The sequence below is a fragment of the Trachypithecus francoisi genome, unplaced genomic scaffold, assembly GCF_009764315.1.
Source record: "Trachypithecus francoisi isolate TF-2019V2 unplaced genomic scaffold, Tfra_2.0 Lachesis_group17, whole genome shotgun sequence".
NCBI classification, from domain to species: Eukaryota; Metazoa; Chordata; class Mammalia; order Primates; family Cercopithecidae; genus Trachypithecus; species Trachypithecus francoisi.
Window position 1 is genome coordinate 90,857,831 of NW_022681462.1, and position 19,520 is coordinate 90,877,350.

The 19,520-nt window shown below is 36.8% G+C and overlaps 1 protein-coding gene across 5 annotated transcripts in view; it reads left to right on the forward strand.

The window, feature by feature from the left end:
- The window catches only part of SMC6 (structural maintenance of chromosomes 6), an 89,852-nt gene that overhangs the window by 26,953 nt on the left and 43,379 nt on the right, over positions 1-19,520 (forward strand). For 4 of the 5 annotated variants that reach the window (XR_004428495.1, XM_033176493.1, XM_033176495.1 and 1 more), the window contains exons 7-15: positions 1,103-1,183; positions 2,198-2,299; positions 6,467-6,586; positions 6,687-6,785; positions 9,821-9,967; positions 10,857-10,945; positions 11,122-11,286; positions 11,762-11,940; positions 13,280-13,484. Coding sequence is in view for 4 of the 5 variants with exons in the window: in XM_033176493.1 (XP_033032384.1) it covers positions 1,103-1,183; positions 2,198-2,299; positions 6,467-6,586; positions 6,687-6,785; positions 9,821-9,967; positions 10,857-10,945; positions 11,122-11,286; positions 11,762-11,940; positions 13,280-13,484 (1,187 nt within the window). In the remaining variant the exon portion in view is untranslated. Of the gene's footprint in view, positions 1-737; positions 796-1,102; positions 1,184-2,197; positions 2,300-6,466; positions 6,587-6,686; positions 6,786-9,820; positions 9,968-10,856; positions 10,946-11,121; positions 11,287-11,761; positions 11,941-13,279; positions 13,485-19,520 lie in introns of those variants that run through there. The other variant, XM_033176496.1, reaches the window with a different exon arrangement.

Genomic DNA, 19,520 nt, shown 5'->3' on the forward strand with positions numbered 1-19,520 from the left:
TTTCCAATTTATTTTGATATCTTAACTTGTTAGGTGTATTAGGGTTCTTTACAGGGACAGAATGAATAGGAGATATATATAGTTTTAAGTATTAACTCACATGATCACAGGGTCCCACAATAGGCTGTCTGTGAGCTGAGGAGCAAGGAAAGCCAGTCCACGTCCCAAAACTGAAAAACTTGGAGTCCAATGTTTGAGAGCAGGAAGCATCCAGTTTTAGAGAAAGATGTAGGTTAGGAGGCTAGGCCAGTCTAGTCTTTTCAAGTTTTTCCACCTGCTTTATATTCCAACTGCCCTGGCAGCTGATTAGATGGTGCCCACCCAGATTAAGGATGGGTCTGCCTGTCTTGACCAGTGACTCAAATGTTAGTCTCCTTTGGCAATACCCTTGGGGACACACCCAGGATCAATACTTTGCATCCTTCAATCCAGTCAAGTTGACACTCAGTAATAACCGTCACATTAGGCAAAGGTAGTTTCATTCAAGCAATGACTAGTTTCCAAAAGATAGAAAGACTTCATTATTTTCATTTGTTTTACAATATCCTCATGAAGGAATAATATGAAGAACTTCTATAAGAAAAATAAACGATACTTGTTATCATGATTCTGATTAGAAATACCTGAGTTGGACTGTGTTTAACTGGAGTAACTGACTTGTCCAAGGCTACATAGGAAGTTAGCAACAGCTCAAACAAGAACCCAAGGTGGCTGACTCCTTACCATGCTAGGCCTCTTCCCATTCTGCTATCCCATGATTAACCATTGGCATGAGGGTGATATTCTATACAGCAGGTAAGAAGTGAAAAACTTTTAATAAAAACACTTTTTCACAGGGTTCTTGTGCTTGTGCCCTCATGTACTGGTAGAATATTGAATTTTAACTATACCATGTATGTTGGTATAATGAAATTTTAAATTATTTTTCCTGCATTATACATTTATAATATTTTTTAGTATTTTTATCCTAATGTTATAACCTTTGGCTATTGCTTGGCCTTCCCGATGGCACCATAGGTCACTTGTAATGTATGTTTCAGTTTTTACCTGTCTTTAAAGCATTAAAGTAAAATATTCAAAAATGACTTTTTGTTTATTTGAGGTGGATAATCCAGTTTCTGTTTTAACACAAGAAATGAGCAAGCAGTTCTTACAGTCTAAAAATGAAGGAGACAAATACAAAGTAAGTGGCACCAAGGTAATAGAAACCCATTTAAAAAGAGTACCTTTAGGCATATTGTAAACAATATTCTTGCTCACATAATGGAGTCTGAGTTTTTTTTTTTTTTTTCTTAAAGCCATCTGTTTAAAGTAATTCAGTTTCCTAGATTAGGAAATTGTTAAGTAAGATGGGGGTATAATTTTTTTAAATCTTTGTTTTTATGTTTTGGGTTTTAACTCTTAATCTTTAAGGAAATACAGGGTAACAGTTGCTCCTACATACATAATAACTTGTAAATCTTTTTTTTTTTCTTTTTAAGACAGAGCAAGGCTCTGTCTTCCAGGATAGAGTGCAGTGGTGCAATCTCGGCTCACTGCAACCTCCACCCCTCAGATTTAAGTGATTTTCGTGCCTTAGCCTCCCAAGGAACTGGGGTTACAGGCATGTGACACCATGTCTGGCTAATTTTTGTATTTTTAGTAGAGACGGGGTTTCACCTGTTTGGCCGGGCTGATCTCAAAATCCTGGCCTCAAGTGATCACCCGCTTTGGCCTCCCAAAGTGCTGGGATTACAGGTGTGAGCCAGTGTGCCTGTAAATCTTAAACTATTAAAAACTTTAAAAGCTAACAAAATGCTTGACTATACTGCTAAATATTCTGTGTAGTCTTTTGAGTGAGTTTTGGTATTTCTTATTCTAAAAATTTAAGATGTACTAAGACCAAGGATGCCAGTCTTTTCAGCTGTTTTTGCTTAAATAATGTCAATAGTGAAAATGAGCTTATTATCACACCCCGCAGTGTTTTCTTTCATGGAGTTTTAGGAGCTTTTGCAAATGAACATGTGGATGTGAGCATAGTAGGTTCAGTAAATTTGATTCTGAAATGTATTCTTTTGTGTTTGTGTGATTGCTTATGTTTTTAATGTCTTTTTATATCATTGATCTAAAGTTTTCAGAGACCAAATTTTTCTTTTTCTTTTTAACAGTTCTATGGAAGTTTACAAACTCCTAATTGCTTTTTTGTTGTTGATAATAGTTCTTCATGAAAGCAACGCAACTTGAACAGATGAAGGAAGATTATTCATACATTATGGAAACAAAAGAAAGAACAAAGGAGCAGATACATCAAGGAGAAGAGGTTTGTAAACAGTTAATGTAAATCTTTTTGGGATCAGCCAAATTCCTATAGTAATTACAGTAAATGATATTGTAAAACTATGCATCTGTATATTTATATAAAACTAGTAATATTTTTATAGCACTCTGAAGTATATGCAATGTAGTGTTTATATTCCAGGTATTAATTAGCTGTTACTTTTTTATTTTGTAATAATGAGTACATACATATCTTACTTTCTCTATTAGATTATAAGCTGGAGAACAGGGCGGTATCTTACATACTTATCCTCTGATAATATGACTAATGGGTTCCACAATAAGGTATGGTAGTTTAAGTAGTTTAAAAACTATAAGTAGTTTAAAAACTGCAGCATTTCTTCTGGGATAATAAGCACAAGCTTCAAACTGTTATTAAACATAGTATGCATTTATAATTATATACCGTAATCTACAAATCATAGTAATTATAACTCTAGTAAAATGTTAACATTCCTTAAGCAACTGGTAGGTTGGTAGCAGCGGTGACATCCTTACTCACCAGGCTTGGCAGCTGTGCAGATTTGCTTGCACTTTAAATCACTGATGCCAGCCATGACTTATTTCAATTTGTTTTTAAATCTGTTGTATTTTGTTCTTATACTTTCTTCTTCAGATTCCTGAAGATCCAACTTTCTGTGTGATAGAGACCTCAGAATTTTAAGGCTTACATTATAGCTGTTTAGCCAGTGTATTAAGTCCCACCAATTTTATGTAATTCCATATATTGTTCTTTTGTTAGTTTTATATAACCAGTTGAATTTTCATCAACTTTGTAGCTTGTCCTTTTGAGGTAAGATTGTACTAATGGTGAAAGTCAAATCCATTATATTATACTGACCTTTTTACTTCACATTGTTGAAGAATGCGTATTTTTACTTCACATTGTTGAAGAATGCGTATTCTTCACATTGTTGAAGAATGCGTATTTTTACTTCACATTATTGAAGAATGTGTGTTTTTACTTCACATTGTTGAAGAATGCGTATTTTTACTTCACATTGTTGAAGAATGCGTATTTTTACTTCACATTGTTGAAGAATGCGTATTTTAACTTAGGTCTATAGTTATGTGTTTCATTAAATGAAAACTCAAAAATTAAGGATGAGTATATTTATTTTTATTTCCCACATTATCCTTTCAAACCTGGGTTATGTGGTGGTGTTTAAGGAGCTACTATAAACCACAAAAATACTGAAGCACACTTTCTTGGAATATCAGTGTTATTATTGGAGAAGGGAAATACTTGTATATTCACACAAACTGTACATACCATGTGTTACATTTATTATTTTTAATATAAGAAGCAGGACTTGAAATAAATTTGTTTGTTTCAGACCACTTGGGATTAAACACTTATTTTCTCCATGGTATACAAAGTATGCCAATAACAGTTAAAGATATTGTAATTATGAAGTATAAGGAGCACTTCCCTAAATTATGTAGGATAATTCCTGATGCATAATATGCACTCAATAAGAACTTTTGTCTTAATTGGTGAAATACCCTATATTCTCAAAATAAACTCTTGGTTTGAATAATTAAATCTTTAAGAAATAGTATGTAAAGGCTAGAAGCTAGAATAACCATTCAGTCGATAAATATTAAGTTCTTACCATGTGCCTTGTAGCATCGTGCTTTGGCCATGGTCATATAGTGACAAATAAATAGGATTCTTGGGATCGTAGACCTAGTTATTCAGCAGGAAACATAGATGGTAAATAATTTGAGTGTGGTGAGGACTACTAAAAGAGATGTAGACTAGGCAACAGCACTTAATAGGGTACTGGCAGTGTCGGGGGCAGTCATGATGGGGGAGTTATTAAGGAAGTGATGCCTAAGAAGAAAACTGAAGGATGAGTAACACCAGGCAAAGGATGGTGACGGTAAGGCAGGATATTCTAAGAAATAGCGTGGTTAAAGCCTCAGGGGCAAGAAAACGTGTGTTCTTTTAAAAAACTAGAAGAATTCCAGTTTGGCTAGAGTGTAAAACATAGGTGTGAGAGATGAGAGGCCAGGTTGTGGAGGACCTTATAAAATTTAGGGGGCAATAGAAGACATGAAAATGGATGACTTCATTAATTGTGTATTTTCAGTAGATTACTCTGCTGTACAAGAGAATAAACTGCTATAAGGAGAGAAGAGATGTGGAAAGATAGATAAAGAAGCCATTATCATTGTCTAAAGAGATAATGATGGCTTAAGTAAAGGATATTGGCAGTAGTAGGAAAGAGAACTTTGAAATGATGTAGGCAAATGTTGTAGCGGACATGGAGAAGTAAAGTTAAGACAGAGTCATCAAAGGTGACTGAATGACCTCCAAATTAATTACTTTAGTAGTAGAGTAAGTTTATTGAGATAGGAAGTTTGGAAGAAAAGCCAGTTTTTCTTTCTTTTTTTTTTTTTAAAGAAAGTTGAATTATATTTTGAACACATTAATTTTGAGGTTTTCAAATTAATTTCCACATTAATTTCCAAGTGGAAATATGAAGTGGGAAGTTGGATATGTAAATTAAGAATACAGAAGTCAAGTCTGGCCTCAATAAAAATTTGGGAGTTGTCAGTGTGCTATTAGTATATAAGCCAAAAGAATAATTTAGATTGCTGAGATAGGGGAAAAGTGGGGCCAGGCCTGAACCATGAGAAATTCTCATGGAAGCCATGAGAAGCCAAGGGCAGAGAGATTTTGAGAAGGAACAAGTCATGACCGTGAGATGTACCTGTGGTCCGACACTACATGAATTGAAAAAACTCACTGTATTTAATGACATAATCTTCATAGATGACTATGGCAAAGTGGGTTTCAGTAGCAGTGGAAACAGTAGCCAGATTTGTGGAACTGGAAAATGTGAAGAGATGGAGGAGATAGAGACAGTTTTCATGAAACTTGGATAGAAAGGGAAGAAGAATTTTAGAGGAGGAGGTGGTGCCAAGGGATGGGTATTGGTGGTTTTGTTTGTAGGTTGGAAAGATGAGCAAGTAGTGATGAACATGAGTCATGAAGAGGGTAAAGTGGAAACAAAGACAGAAGGATGTGATGGAAAATCAGTGAATTTAGACTTTTAAGATAGAAAAGGGGTACAATCCAAGATATAGGTAGAGGATGGCATGGGTCTTAAATATGAGGCCACCTTTCTTTTGTTGCAAAAGGAAGGGATGACTGCTTTAGATTTGTAGTTAAGTTGAGGGAGTTTCTGTCTGATGGCTTCTAAATTATCTGAAGCTGGAGAGGGGGAATGAATGAGGGAATATAGTGGCAGGGTATATGAGGTTTGAAGAGAATGATAATAGATTGAAAGAATTTTGTAGAATGGGAAAGTGCATTAGATAGGGAAACAAAGTAAAGTCTACAGTGTTCAGGCCCTAGTTGACTCTGGTAAGCATGAATGAAGGGGAGAGGCTGTCTACCCAGGTGTACAGAATATGAGATCTATAAACTCCAGAAATTGAATATCACGGTATTTGATATTTGGTGATTTTTAATTAATTGTTAAAAGTGAACTTAGTTCCTGGCCAACATGATGAAACCCTGTCTGTACTAAAAATATAAAAACTAGCTGGGCGTGGTGGTGCTTGCCTGTAGTCCCAGCTGCTTGGGAGGCTGAGGCCGGAGAATCGCTTGAACCTGGGAGGTGGAGGTTGGAGTGAGCCGAGATTGTGCCATTGCCCTCCGGCCTGGTGACAGAGTGAGACTCTGTCTCAAAAAAAAAAAAGTGACCTTAGTTAAGAAAATTATAACTTGTTTGATTTTCAGAAATAAATTTCTCCTGATCCTTACATTCTCTTTGGAATGCCTGCTGACTATACTCTGAAGAACAGACCATCATGTCTATCAGATAGGGAATAAAGAGGGAAAATGGGAAAGTGAGTTTTGGGATTTCTCTATATTTGCGTAGTCCTGAACCTTTAATTCCTTTGCTCTTCATCTGAAGAGTATTTGGCCATTTTTATAGTGCAGAAATTCACAAAATTATTGGACTTATTAAAAGTATACCGAAGAATCAAGAATAATTAAAAAAAAAGAAGTTATTTTTAAACAAATCTTTGTTTAGTAGTTGTTTAGGCATTGTTTTTAAAAGAAATAGATTTGTAAAAATATGTTTTTTCAACATTAATAAAAAATATGTCCCTTCTGTTTTCTTTTTTTAAGCGGCTTACTGAACTAAAGCGCCAGTGCGTAGAGAAAGAGGAACGTTTTCAAAGTATTGCTGGTTTAAGTACAATGAAGACTAATTTAGAGTCCTTGAAACATGAAATGGCTTGGGCAGTGGTAATTATCACTTAATTACTTGTTCACATATATATGGGATCTGCAGAATATATTTGGTTATTATTGTTAATCTTATCAATTTGCTATATAATTTTTTTAGGTCAATGAAATTGAAAAACAATTGAATGCTATCAGAGATAATATCAAAATTGGAGAAGATCGTGCTGCTAGACTTGACAGGAAAATGGAAGAACAGCAGGTAATTACAGTTTTTTAAATGCAGATTTAATAGGTTGAATCATATGAAATTATTGATATTAGACTATTTATGACCCACTAAACTGGCAGTTTCAGACTGTATATTTGTCTATATTTGAATTTATTGCTTAGGTGAAATAGACCTAAACTTGTTTTCAAGGCCTGTTGTGGTAACTCTCTTTTGAAAAGAATATTCTACCTATGATAAGCCTGTCTGAGGCTAGGGCTCTAGAACTCATGCATTTTGTCAGTGGAACTTTGTTACTGACAAGACATATAAGAAGAGCCTGAAGCTTTTACTCTTTGGTTCATTAAGGACTTTAAACACAAAAAGACCTGAGAAATAAAGGGGTGCTAGAATAATATAAATTAGAATCACATTAAAGGTAGGTATCAGAAAGTATGAGAACTCAGAACTGAAAACAATGCCCAGAGATTGCTAAGGGAACTGAGATGTATGGTCCAGAACCAAGATGGCCTGTCAGAGGATTTCATATAGGTGGAAGGCAAGTGGAATTCATTGTTAGGTCTGTTAAGGTTAATTTCAGCCTGACATCTAAGAGTGCGGGTAGAAACTACCCTATCTAAAATTCAAGAAAGTCACCAAAGTCTTCCACATGGGCCTAGAGGTTACAGAAGTTGAGTGTCGAGTAAAGGCAGTCATTCTTTGTTGGGGCTTTCCATGTGGACCTTTTTACCATTCAGCAGATCCACTCTTTATACTCACTGTTTCTTTTTTGAACAGCTTTATTGAGATATCATTCATATACCATATAATTCACCCATGTAAAGTGTATAATTGACTGGGTTTTAGTATACTCACAAGGTTGAGCGGCCAGCACCGTGGGGCTTCTCATGCTGTAATGCCAGAAGTAGAACTCCTAGTTTTTTTTTTCTTTACTCCCCTTCCCCAGCAAATGTACTCAGTGTGTCGGTGTAGCTTACTTACCTCTTAGCATTTTCTCTGTTTTGCTTAGGAAATTTCTTTCTGGCCCCCAAGCTTGGCTGTGGTATAGAATGTAATCTTTCCTAGCTTGCTTTTTTCTGTCTGCCTCTAAGATGAGCAGATTGATCTTTTTTTCTTTTAAGGGTTATGACGTTAATTCATCAGAGGTAATAGATGAGTATGTAAAAATAGGTAAAGATAAGTACACTTAGTGATTTGTGGGCTAAGTTTCTTACTCCTTCAGGCAGTAAGTGGAATTTCAACGCTTTCCACCTCTCACCTTAAATTTTCATTTCTGAGAGAATATTCTGAAATTTTCATCAAGTATGCTTCTCTTCTCACCCTCATTTCTCAGCTTATCATCAGGTAAGGGCTTAAATACTTTCCTCCTCAAGCATTTCCAAGTCTAAGATGGAATCCAGTCTGAGTAACAGCTGCTCACCTCTTTTTTAAATGGGAAAGGAGGATCATAAGGCTAGGTGATGTTTAGTTTAGTAGGCCTTTTTCTCCATTTAAGCGTTTGCATACTGTATGTAGTAAATGGCAAATTTCTGGAGGGTAAGGACTATCTTATTTTATCTTTATATCCTTTCCATCTTGTCTTACATAAAGCCTTTCACATTGTGTGTGCTTGATTATTGCTTGTAGAATGACTATTAAATGGAAGATTTCTGAAGAAACAGTGTCTAAAGCAGACTTTAAACTTTTGTTAATTTAGAACTGAAAAATAATATCAATTATGTTTAGTTTGTATAAAACCTGGATCCAGCTTTCATTTTTATTAAAAAGCAATTCCTCTACTCATTGTCCTTGGGTGCTTTCATGTTTTAATGGCAGAGTTGAATTGTTTTAGGAGAGACCATGTGGCCCACAAAGCCTGAAGTGTACACTATCTAGCTTCTTATAGAAAGGTTTGCTAACCCCGATCGAAATAGTTCTCCTATTTGTTCCTTCTCATCAGTCCCTATTGTTAGCATCCCATTTTGGTCCCTAATTGTCTTTGATCCATAATATTATATTAACTTCTTACTGAAATCTTTTCCTTTGATTTTTTTGTCTACCCTGTGTTCCAAGTGCTTCCAGAGTAATCTAACACGCAGACTTAGGAGATAAGAGACAGACTTAGGCTGTCTTCCTGTTGTCTAGAAGATTACGTTGTAAGCTGTTCATTGTAAAATGCAAGGCCCTTCTACCCTTCATCTCATCTCCTACCATTATCCTATGAATTTAAGCTCTAACAATATTTAATTTCTAAAATATGAATACCTTTGTACATGCTCTTTCATCTGCCTGTAACACCCTTCCTCAACTTACTTCCTGGTACACTTAGATTAATTTTTAAAATCTCAGCTCAAAATACTACTTCCTTTTTGAAGGCATTCCTGACTTTTTCTGGCCAACCTCTGGTTTGTTTCTCTGTGCTCCCACAATTAAAAATAAATGTACCCTACTTTAGCATTATTGTATACAGACTGTATCATCAGTTTGTGTTCTGTTTTTCTGCTAAATTATATCTCTCTCTTTTATGTTATCTGAGGACATTTGTTATCATGTCTTTGTATCCCTAGAGGATAGCACATTTGTTGGATAACTAACTGTGGGTTAAGATCAAATTATATTGTAGTATTTTTTTTTTTTTTTTTTGAGACGGAGTCTCGCTCTGTCACCCAGGCTGGAGTGCAGTGGCCAGATCTTGGCTCACTGCAAGCTCCGCCTCCCGGGTTTACGCCATTCTCCTGCCTCAGCCTCCCGAGTAGCTGGGACTACAGGCGCCCACCACCTCGCCTGGCTAGTTTTTTTGTATTTTTTTTTTTTTTAGTAGAGACGGGGTTTCACCGTGTTAGCCAGGATGGTCTCGATCTCCTGACCTCGTGATCCGCCCGTCTTGGCCTCCCAAAGTGCTGGGATAACAGGCTTGAGCCACCGCGCCTGGCCTATATTATAGTATTTTATATAATGTTATGTTACTGTGTTTATTTGCCTAATGTCTTGAGTGAAGTTAAATTTGTTATTGGTATATGAACTATAGATAATTTTTAAAAATTCTCTCTATGAAAAAAATATACTTTAATAATGTTATTTTCTTAAAGGTCAGACTTAATGAAGCAGAACAAAAGTACAAGGATATTCAAGACAAACTAGAAAAGATTAGCGAAGAGACAAATGCACGGGCACCAGAATGTATGGCATTGAAAGCAGCTGTCGTTGCTAAGAAAAGGGCCTATAATGAAGCTGAGGTGAGAGAAGTTTTCTAAACTGGAATGTTAAAAGCCACACAGCAAATATAAAGATTGTTCTTTTTTTTTATTATATTTTGTTTTTTTGAAACAGTCTTGCTCTGTCACGCAGGCTGGAGTGCTGTGGCACCATCATGGCTCACTGGAGCTTCTACCTCCTGGGCACATGCTATCCTCCCACCTCGGCCTCCTGAGTAGCTGGGACTACAGACGTCTGTTACCACGGCTGGCTAAATTTTTTTGTATTTCTTGTAGAGACAGGATTTCGCCACATTGTCCAGGCTGGTCTTGAACTCCTGACCTTAAGTGATCTACTTACCTCAGCCTCCCAAAGTGCTGGGATTACAGGTGTGAGCCTCTGCACCCAACCTCTTCTATTTTTTTATTATTGTTTTTTTGAGACGGAGTCTCACCCTGTCACCCAGGCTGGAGTGCAGTGGCACAGTCTTGGCTCACTTCAACCTCCGCCTCCCGAGTTTAAGCGATTCTCCTGCCTCAGCCTCCTGAGTAGCTGGGACTATAGGGGCGTGCCACCACACCTGGTTAATTTTTTGTATTTTTAGTAGAGATGGGATTTCACTGTGTTAGCCAGGATGGTCTCGATCTCCTGACCTCGTGATCCACCCGCCTTGGCCTCCCAAAGTGCTGGGATTACAGGCATGAGCCACAGCACCCAGCCTTCTATTTTTTAAAGTAGAGATTTTGTACGTGAGTTGAAATTAGTGATGCTTTGAGATTTTAAAAAATGTAATGGTTTCAAATGGCCATTTTGTGCTTCATTTAAAAAATATAATCCTGTACACATTAGGTCTCTGAGGATTTGACAAAAGTAGACTCGAATGGGATATTTGTTTCATTTTAGCAAAGTGTGTCTAATTTTTTTTGTTAGGTTTTATATAACCGATCCTTAAATGAATATAAAGCGTTAAAGAAAGATGATGAGCAGCTTTGTAAACGAATTGAAGAACTAAAGAAAAGGTAGGATAGTTACTTTGAAATTTTCATGACTCTTATTTTGTAATAAAGTAAGGTAGATGCATTGGAATATTATATTTTATGTATTGCTGTTAATGGAATTTTATTACATTGGCTTGTGTTCTTTAAATGTTAAGCTGTTCATTTAACATTTTTCACTTTGGGTTATTTACTGTTAGTACTGACCAATCTTTGGAACCTGAACGGTTGGAAAGACAAAAAAAAATATCTTGGTTAAAAGAGAGAGTAAAGGCCTTACGAAATCAAGAAAATTCAGTCAATCAAGAGATCGAACAGTTTCAGCAAGCCATAGAAAAGGACAAAGAAGAACATGGCAAAATTAAGTAAGTTGCAACATCCTTAGAATGATTTTTTTCAATTACTTTCACATCATGTAGTTTTGTTCTTATATGAAGAGAGCAAATATGGTTGTTTCTTCTACATAATAAGGGATCTTTTAAAAAAGATTTTATTTTTATGTTAAATACCTTGCAGAGCAGGGCTAACTCATAGCCAGTGCACCTAGAGCCAGCTGGATCTTTTAAAATCACTTTTTAAGACTTCTTATAGTTGTAGAGTTGAACAATTTCTAGGATTCCTAGCCCATCATCGTTGCATTACTTTTTTTTATGCCAAGTTTTGAGGACTCCAGACTGTTTTTCTCTGGTAACACAATTATTTTCAAATAAATAATTCTGCTTTTGGTTTTTAGGGTAGCTAGGTGGGTCATTCACTGGGATGTAGGTGTTATGGGCAAAGGTTAAATGTTTCTGTAAAACTATCACATATCTGTCCTGTTTTTCTGCTTTTGTTTTTTAGGAGAGAAGAATCAGATGTGAAGCATGCACTGAGCTACAATCAGAGGCAACTGAAAGAATTGAAAGATAGTAAAACAGATCGACTCAAAAGATTTGGCCCTAATGTTCCAGCTCTTCTTGAAGCCATAGATGATGCTTATAGACAAGGACTTTTTACCTATAAACCTGTAGGCCCTTTAGGTATTTGTCTTAATTTAGTGAGGTTATAATAAACTTTAGAAATAAGTTTTTATTTTCAGAATGATTGAATGAAGTTTTCAAAATAAAGGGATTTCATTAAAAAAGATAAAATGATGACATTATGTTAAGCTCTGTAGCTTTCGTTTTATGTTTTTAGAGCATAAAATATCCAGAAGGAAGAGAACTTTGGAAAAGGAAAAGTAATTACAGAGTTGAATAATTTGGTTCTTGTTTTTCTGAATAAATAAGTGAATGAACTAATATAATTGATTATTCAGAAAAAAAAATAATAACATCAAGATATAGTTGAAGGAGCAGCTACCTGAATTTTGGTAACCTTTTAAAAATGACTTTTCTTTCTTAGTTTCTGTTTTGGTTGGACAGCATGATTTCTAAGTTCTCTTCCAACTGTAAAATCTGTGGTTACTTTACTCTTACATATACATGGTACTTAAAAAATTTTTTAAAATCACGTTTTCTTGGAGGGTTATCTTTAGATAACCCTCTTTAGATCATTAGATGAAAATGCTTATAAATATATTTTGTTAGTAAAGTATTGCATTTAAATATTGTAGTAATGTCTCTTTTAAATGATATGTACCTTTATACCAGGGTCCATTTCAATGGACGAGGCTTTTTTTTTTCCATCCCATTAAGGAATTTGAAAATTCCTTGATTTTCAGAACCCCATTGAAAGACTAGAATAGTATAAGCTGAATATAGAAAAGCCACTGTTGGTTTACATTAGAGTGGGACAATTTTTTTTCACAGGATTTGGTGGATTTTCTCTCCATTGTATCCTGTGGGTATAGGGGATTTCCCATTCAGTTAAAATATTATTTAAACTGCTTTATATAAAAGTATATTAAATCATTTATAAACTATGATTTTTTTTTTTTTTTTTTTTTTTTTTGAGGCAGAGTCTCGCTCTGTCGCCCGGACTGGAGTGCAGTGGCCGGATCTCAGCTCACTGCAAGCTCTGCCTCCCGGGTTTACGCCATTCTCCTGCCTCAGCCTCCTGAGTAGCTGGGACTACAGGCGCCCGCCACCTCGCCCAGCTAGTTTTTTTTGTATTTTTAGTAGAGACGGAGTTTCACCGTGTTAGCCAGGATGGTCTCGATCTCCTGACCTCGTGATCCGCCCGTCTCGGCCTCCCAAAGTGCTGGGATTACAGGCTTGAGCCACCGCGCCCGGCCTATAAACTATGATTAAATGATCTGTAATGTCATTTAAACTGCTTTATATAAAAATATGTCATTTATAAACTGTAATTAAAGAGGAGTGATGTTAATATTTCAAAATAAGTATGAGCTCATCTATAATTTTCTCTCACTTTTAGGAGCTTGCATTCATCTTCGGGACCCGGAACTTGCTTTGGCCATTGAATCTTGCTTAAAAGGGCTTCTGCAGGCCTATTGTTGCCATAATCATGCTGATGAAAGTGTCCTTCAGGCACTCATGAAAAGGTTTTATTTACCAGGGACCTCACGGCCACAGATAATAGTTTCTGAGTTTCGGAATGAGATATATGATGTAAGACACAGGTAAGGCATTAGTAATTGAATATGTTTCTGGCTTTGCTTAATCATATGCAGGACTGGAAACAGTTAAAACACTTTTAATGTTAATCATATCTTTACCCCTGATTTGTAAAATTTCATCAAACCACTTTAATTTCTGTCTAGGTATTAGTTCTAGGCGTTAGAGAAACATAGATAAATATTCCCTACCATTGAAGTTCTTATATGTGGGAGACATTACAGGGAAACAGATGTAGTATGGCTTAGAAATTACACCCGTGAGGAAAATGATATGACCAAATTAAGAGGGAGGGCCTAAGGAAGAACATTGGCGCTTGTTACACACAATTAAATTCTGAAGGTGTTCCACAGAATCCATAAAGACAGTAATTGTGTTCTTTGATGACCTTAACAAGTCTTTTCAAGGGAGCTCAGTACCCAAACTGGCCTCTTTGTTAACTGCTGGCTAACACTTTAAAAATGAACGTAGGCCAGGCACGGGTTCATGCCTGTAATCCCAGCACTTTGATAGGCCAAGGTGGGCAGATTGCTTTAGCTCAGAAGTTCAAGACGAGCCTGGGCAACTTGGGGAGACCTGTCTACCAAAAATACAAAAAAAAAAGCCAGGCTTGGTGGTGTGTGCCTGTGGTCCCAGCTACTTAGAAGGCTGAGGTGGGAGGATTGCTTGAGCCTAGGAGGCGGAGGTTGTAGTGTACAGTGAGCCAGGGTCATGCCACTGCACTCCAGCTTGTGTGAAGAATGAGACCCTGTATCCAAAAAAAAAAAAAAAAAAAAAAGTATATATATCTCTATTCCCAGATTACATTTTAAAATTTCTTTTCTCTCCCATCTCCACTTTTTAAAATAAACCTTCTTTTTAATTAAGTCTAATGCTATGTCTCTCATATTTGGTAAATTTGTGTGTGTAATTAACTCATGTTAATAGGTAGACAAGGAAGAATTCAGAGAGGAGATGAGAAATCATCAGTCATTTAACTGATGAGTTTGTCAAGTGATAGAAAAAGTTAATTGCCTTGTAGGCAAATAGATTTCTGTGTGTAAAACGTGTGGAAGCATGACATTGGGAGTTATTCTGCAAAAAATAGCATTTGCATTTTTGATAGGAAGAAACAGATTAGCAGAGAGATTTGGACAAAATAAAGTTTGTTAATTGAATGCAAGAGAAGGAAAAATCAGGATGACTTCTAGGTCTCTGGCTGGAGTGACTAGCTGAAGGATGCCATCAATTGTTTCTGGCTGGAGTGACTAGCTGAAGGATGCCATCAATTGTGAGGAATGTCCTCCTTGAATCCGAACTGTCATTTTGGGACCAAAGAGAATAGTCCTGGCCATTCTGGCAGGGCCTGCTCTGTGAACTGCCACGAGGACTCTGAAGAAGAGTGCCTGATGCTGCCTTGCTGGCACATTGTGTGTCCCAGCCTGTGCTTCTAGTCACTTAGCCATGAAACACATGTGACAAGGGACCCAATGTGTGTGTCATAATGCCAGTTTTCTTGGAAGCAGGTGAGTTTGTATGCTGAGAACAAGGGCCTCAGGAGTTCGTAGGAGGTACCTTCTTTAAGGGTTTAGATTGGCTGCCAAGGAGAATGAGAGGGGAAGCTGACTCAAAGTCTGTTAAGATACAAAAGTCTAGTGGCTGCAGGATTTTTCACTGATAATGTTTCTTTAGAGATGAGTGGAGGGAGAGTCTGTACTGTTAGGTAAATATTAGAATGTTTTAGAGTGGATAGGTATTACAGAAAGGGAAAAGGGAAGCAGTTGAGTGTATTGTTGACAAATTAGTTTAAAGAAAGAGAGGACTGGGAGAAAGTGTTTAGACCCACCTTAATAAAGTTAGAGAACATGCTTAAAGGCATGATAAGTCTGGAAGGAGAGGAGGTTGTGGTAAGAGTGAAAAATTCAAGTTGAATGGAACAGGTCTAGGGGATGACAAAGTCTGTGTTTTGGCTTCAGGAGCAGGTAGCTAAAATGCAAGTTGTTGAAATAGTGGAAGAAACTAGGTTGTAATCCTCTTGGGTGTTCACAGGATATTGACAAGAGTCTTGAGTACATCTAACATTCTGTTAACTGTACCTGCCTTGTAAACGTTTTGAAGGGGTGATTTTTTTGTGTGTTTGAAGAACTTTTTTGGTATGAATTATGGTTCAAATGCTAAATTTAAAAACTGGCTATATTATTTTAATGTGAAAAATAGTAAAATATTATTAGAGTTTATAATGCATCAGATACATAGGACTCATTTCAATCATTTAGGCTTATGCTAGATAAAACTTTAACAGAGGTACCTAGGAAGGTGCCTAGCTCACTTTTCCTATAAAGATGGTCTTGTTTCTTCTCAGAGGACATAGAAGCTACTAAACTACTCCTCCTGCTATGATGCCTGCGTTTGTACATCTTGCCCCCATCTCAAGAGAGATTCTTTCTGTCTGAGGCTAGTCTTCTTGTACCTTGAGTCACATACTTTCTTGCCTGACTCATTAACCATTTAAAAAAATTATTTCAGCTCTCCTGAGCCTTAAACTTTCCCGTTAAAATTTTCTCTCTGTTTTAAACATGGTAGGTCTCTGATTTGTGTTTCTCCTTTTAAAAACACACCCCTCCTAGGGAAGACTGCATTCACTCATAGACATACCACTCTAGGTCCCTAAATGTTAATTACATTCTCCAATTGTTTCCTTGTTGCGGAATCCAGTTGATATTTACCTTCTCTCAAGCATTAGATACTATCAAATACACCTTCCTTCAAACTTCATATTCCTTTTGTTACTGTGACACCATTTTCTTGGTTCTCATACTCTTTAGGTATTTCTCAGCCTATATGTGGGCTTTTCTTCATCTCCTTCTGGTGCTCCCTACAGCTCTCTTCATAGTCTGTTGTATCTTCTCACTTTATATTTCTTATATTTGGAAAATTAAAAATACACCAAATTTAGACCAGTCACAGTGGCTCACACCTGTAATCCCAGCACTTTGAGAGACTGAATCGGGTGTATCATTTGAGCTCAGGCGTTTAAGACCAGCCTGAGTAATGTGCTGAAACACCGTCTCTACCCAAAATACAAAAATAAACTGAGCATGGTGCTGTGTGCCTGTGGTCCCAGCTACACAGGAGCCTGAGGTAGGAGGATCACTGGAGCTCTGGAAGTCAAGGCTGTAGTGGGCTGTGATCGTGCCACTGCACTCTAGGCGACAGAGGGAGATCCTGCCTCAAAAAAAATAAAAAAAAAAACACCAAATTTGAATCATGTTTTTTTCCTATATTTTAACTTAGTGGTGTTTTTCCTTTTCCTTGACTTTAGAAGTCACATCTTTTTATCAAATGATTTAAATATAATTAGGATGGAAAAATCATTTTGTCCTGTAACTCCACTTACCAGTGAGGCCTATTATACTTGCCTACATTTTCTATGCACTTTTTCCTTTGTCAGTATGTTTTGTTTAGACTTTCTGCTTAACATTGTTTGTGACCTTATGTCCTCTTATCTTCTTCTTGTCCCCTGTCACCAACATCTCATTACTAATGTTCCTTTCTACTTTTTGCTCTGCTAGACTGATTTTGTATCCTCCCTCAACATACTATTAATTGTAATATAAGCCAGTATGAAGTAAATCCCAGGGACTAATAGCAAAAGGAAGAGGTAGTTGTGACTTGGTGCTTTACAGCAAACTGGTAGTAACAACTTCATGTAATGATGGCCTGTGGCTGCCCAAAAATGGTGACTCCTTCCTAGTGTCAAAACCTGTGCTCTCCACAGGCTGACGAGAGTCTGCATTTCACCAGAACTGCCTACCACATCCTCCCCTCTTAGACTCCTACTCCCTTTCTTTATCTCCTTGTTCTCTACTTTGTTTCATTGACTACGTGACATTTCTAGAGCATCCACACCCTATTCTTTCTTATCCTTGTTTTTATTTCCACCTGAAATCTGTCCTAAAAAGCCATTTAGCTGCTACTGTCTCTTTTCTCTGCTTTCCTTTTCAGGAAAAACTCAAAGGAGTTGTCTATGTCTCTAATTTCTCTCTACCTTCTTTCTTGAACCTTCTCCAGCCAGACTTTATAATTTCATCACATACCAAAACAGCTCTCATCAAGGCATCAGCAAGCCTCACTTTGCTTAACTCAGTTAACTCAAAGTCATTGCTATTCACTAATTTTACTTACTGGCAGTATTTGCCCTTGATCCTTTCATTCTTCCTGAACACTTTTTCACTTTGGCACCAAGGGCCTCACTCTTCTCCTTTTCCTAATTCTCTAGCCATTCGTTTTTGGTATCTTTTGCTGCTTCCTCCTCACTACTGACTGTACCAGTGCTCCAGAACTCTTCTTGGCCTGCACTTCTCCCTAGGTGAACTCATCTGATTTCATGACTTTACAGATCATACATTGATGACTGTGAAACTATGTTTGTAGGTTGCCTTTTTCTTCTGAACTCTAGGATATAATGTACTTAATATATATTTTCCACTTAGATGCCCGATAAGCATTTCAAACTTAACATGTCTGAAAGCCATACTCCTGATTTCCACCCCAACACCTGCACTTTCAGTAATCTTCTCCATCTTCATTTCCCTATTGCAGAGTCCTTCTTGACTCCTTTCTGCTACCCCACATCCTACTGGCTGTACTTTAGAAATATATCCAAGATCTGACCACTTGTGTGGTGACTACACTGGCTCACGCCATCATCATGTTTCCCTTGAGGATTCACAGGCTGATCTCCCTGCTTCTGGTTACTTGGCACCACAGTTTCAGTACAGCAGCCAACGTAAAGTCAGGTCATGTTGTGCCTCTGCTCAAAGGACTCTAAACTTTGCTGTTTTCCTTATCACAGGCCTGTGACCTCTAGGCCTGGATGATCTGTCCTCTCACCATCTTTCTTATCCTGTCTCTAGAAGCAGTTCCCTCCTTCATCTGTCTGCTGTGGCAGTCTGTCTCCTTGCTTCTCTGACACACCTTTTAGGGTCTTCATGATTGTTCTTTCCTCGTCCAGAATGGTCTTCTAAGTTTACTTATGTGACTGTCTCATTTCCTCAGGTATCTGCCCAATGTTATCTTAGTGAGGCTTTTTCTAGTCTTTGTGTGTGTGTGTTATGCCTTTCCCTTCGTTCTTTTTCTTTATTCTCTGTCTTCCTTCAAAAAAATGTAAGCTCCATGAACAGGGTGTAGTCTGTTTTGTATACTGCTCCCTTTATCCTCTGGAACAGCACCTGGCACAAAGTAGGTGCTCACTAAATATGTGTTGAATTAATGGATGAGTAGGTATAAAACATGCATGCAAAGATACTTTGTTTTGGAATTCTAGGACTAGAAAAGCACTAAGAATGCTACCACTATCTCCTCCTCAGCCATTCATTGCTCCTGTACCTCCTATTCTTAGTGTGTTCATTTTTCAGTGCTATTAATAGCTTACATGTTTACATTTTAGTTGAAAGACTGTCTCTTTCATGAGCCCAAAGTACAATCCCTAAGAATATCTTTTCTTTCATATTTCCTCTGTGTTGGTAATAAACTTTGCTTCAATTTTTCTTTTCTTATATCAGGGAAAAAAATGCTTAGCTATTTATAATAAATTTTAAATAATTGACTTTTATGTTTATGATAACTGTATGAGATTTAAGGAAATTGTAATTATTAATTATAGTAGGCAGCAGGGCATATTGATTAAGAATCTAGACTCTAGAGCTGAGCTGCCTGGTTTAAATCCTAGCCCAGTTACATAACTAGCTTCATGACGATGGGGAACATACTCAACTCTCTGAAGCATCCTCATCTGAAAAAAATGTGGAGAGAATAATACTATTTATCTTATGTGATTGTTATAAGGATTGAATGAGCTAATATTTGTAACATGCTTAGAACAGTGCCTAACACATAGTATTATATAAATGCTAAATAAATAAACCTCTATATATTTGAAAACCTGTGTTTTCAAATGTTACCAGGTATTTGATACTGTCTGGTTATTTATAATCTTTCCGTTACAAATATATATGGAAATATATATACTCTATTGTATGTATATATATACACAGTTTTCA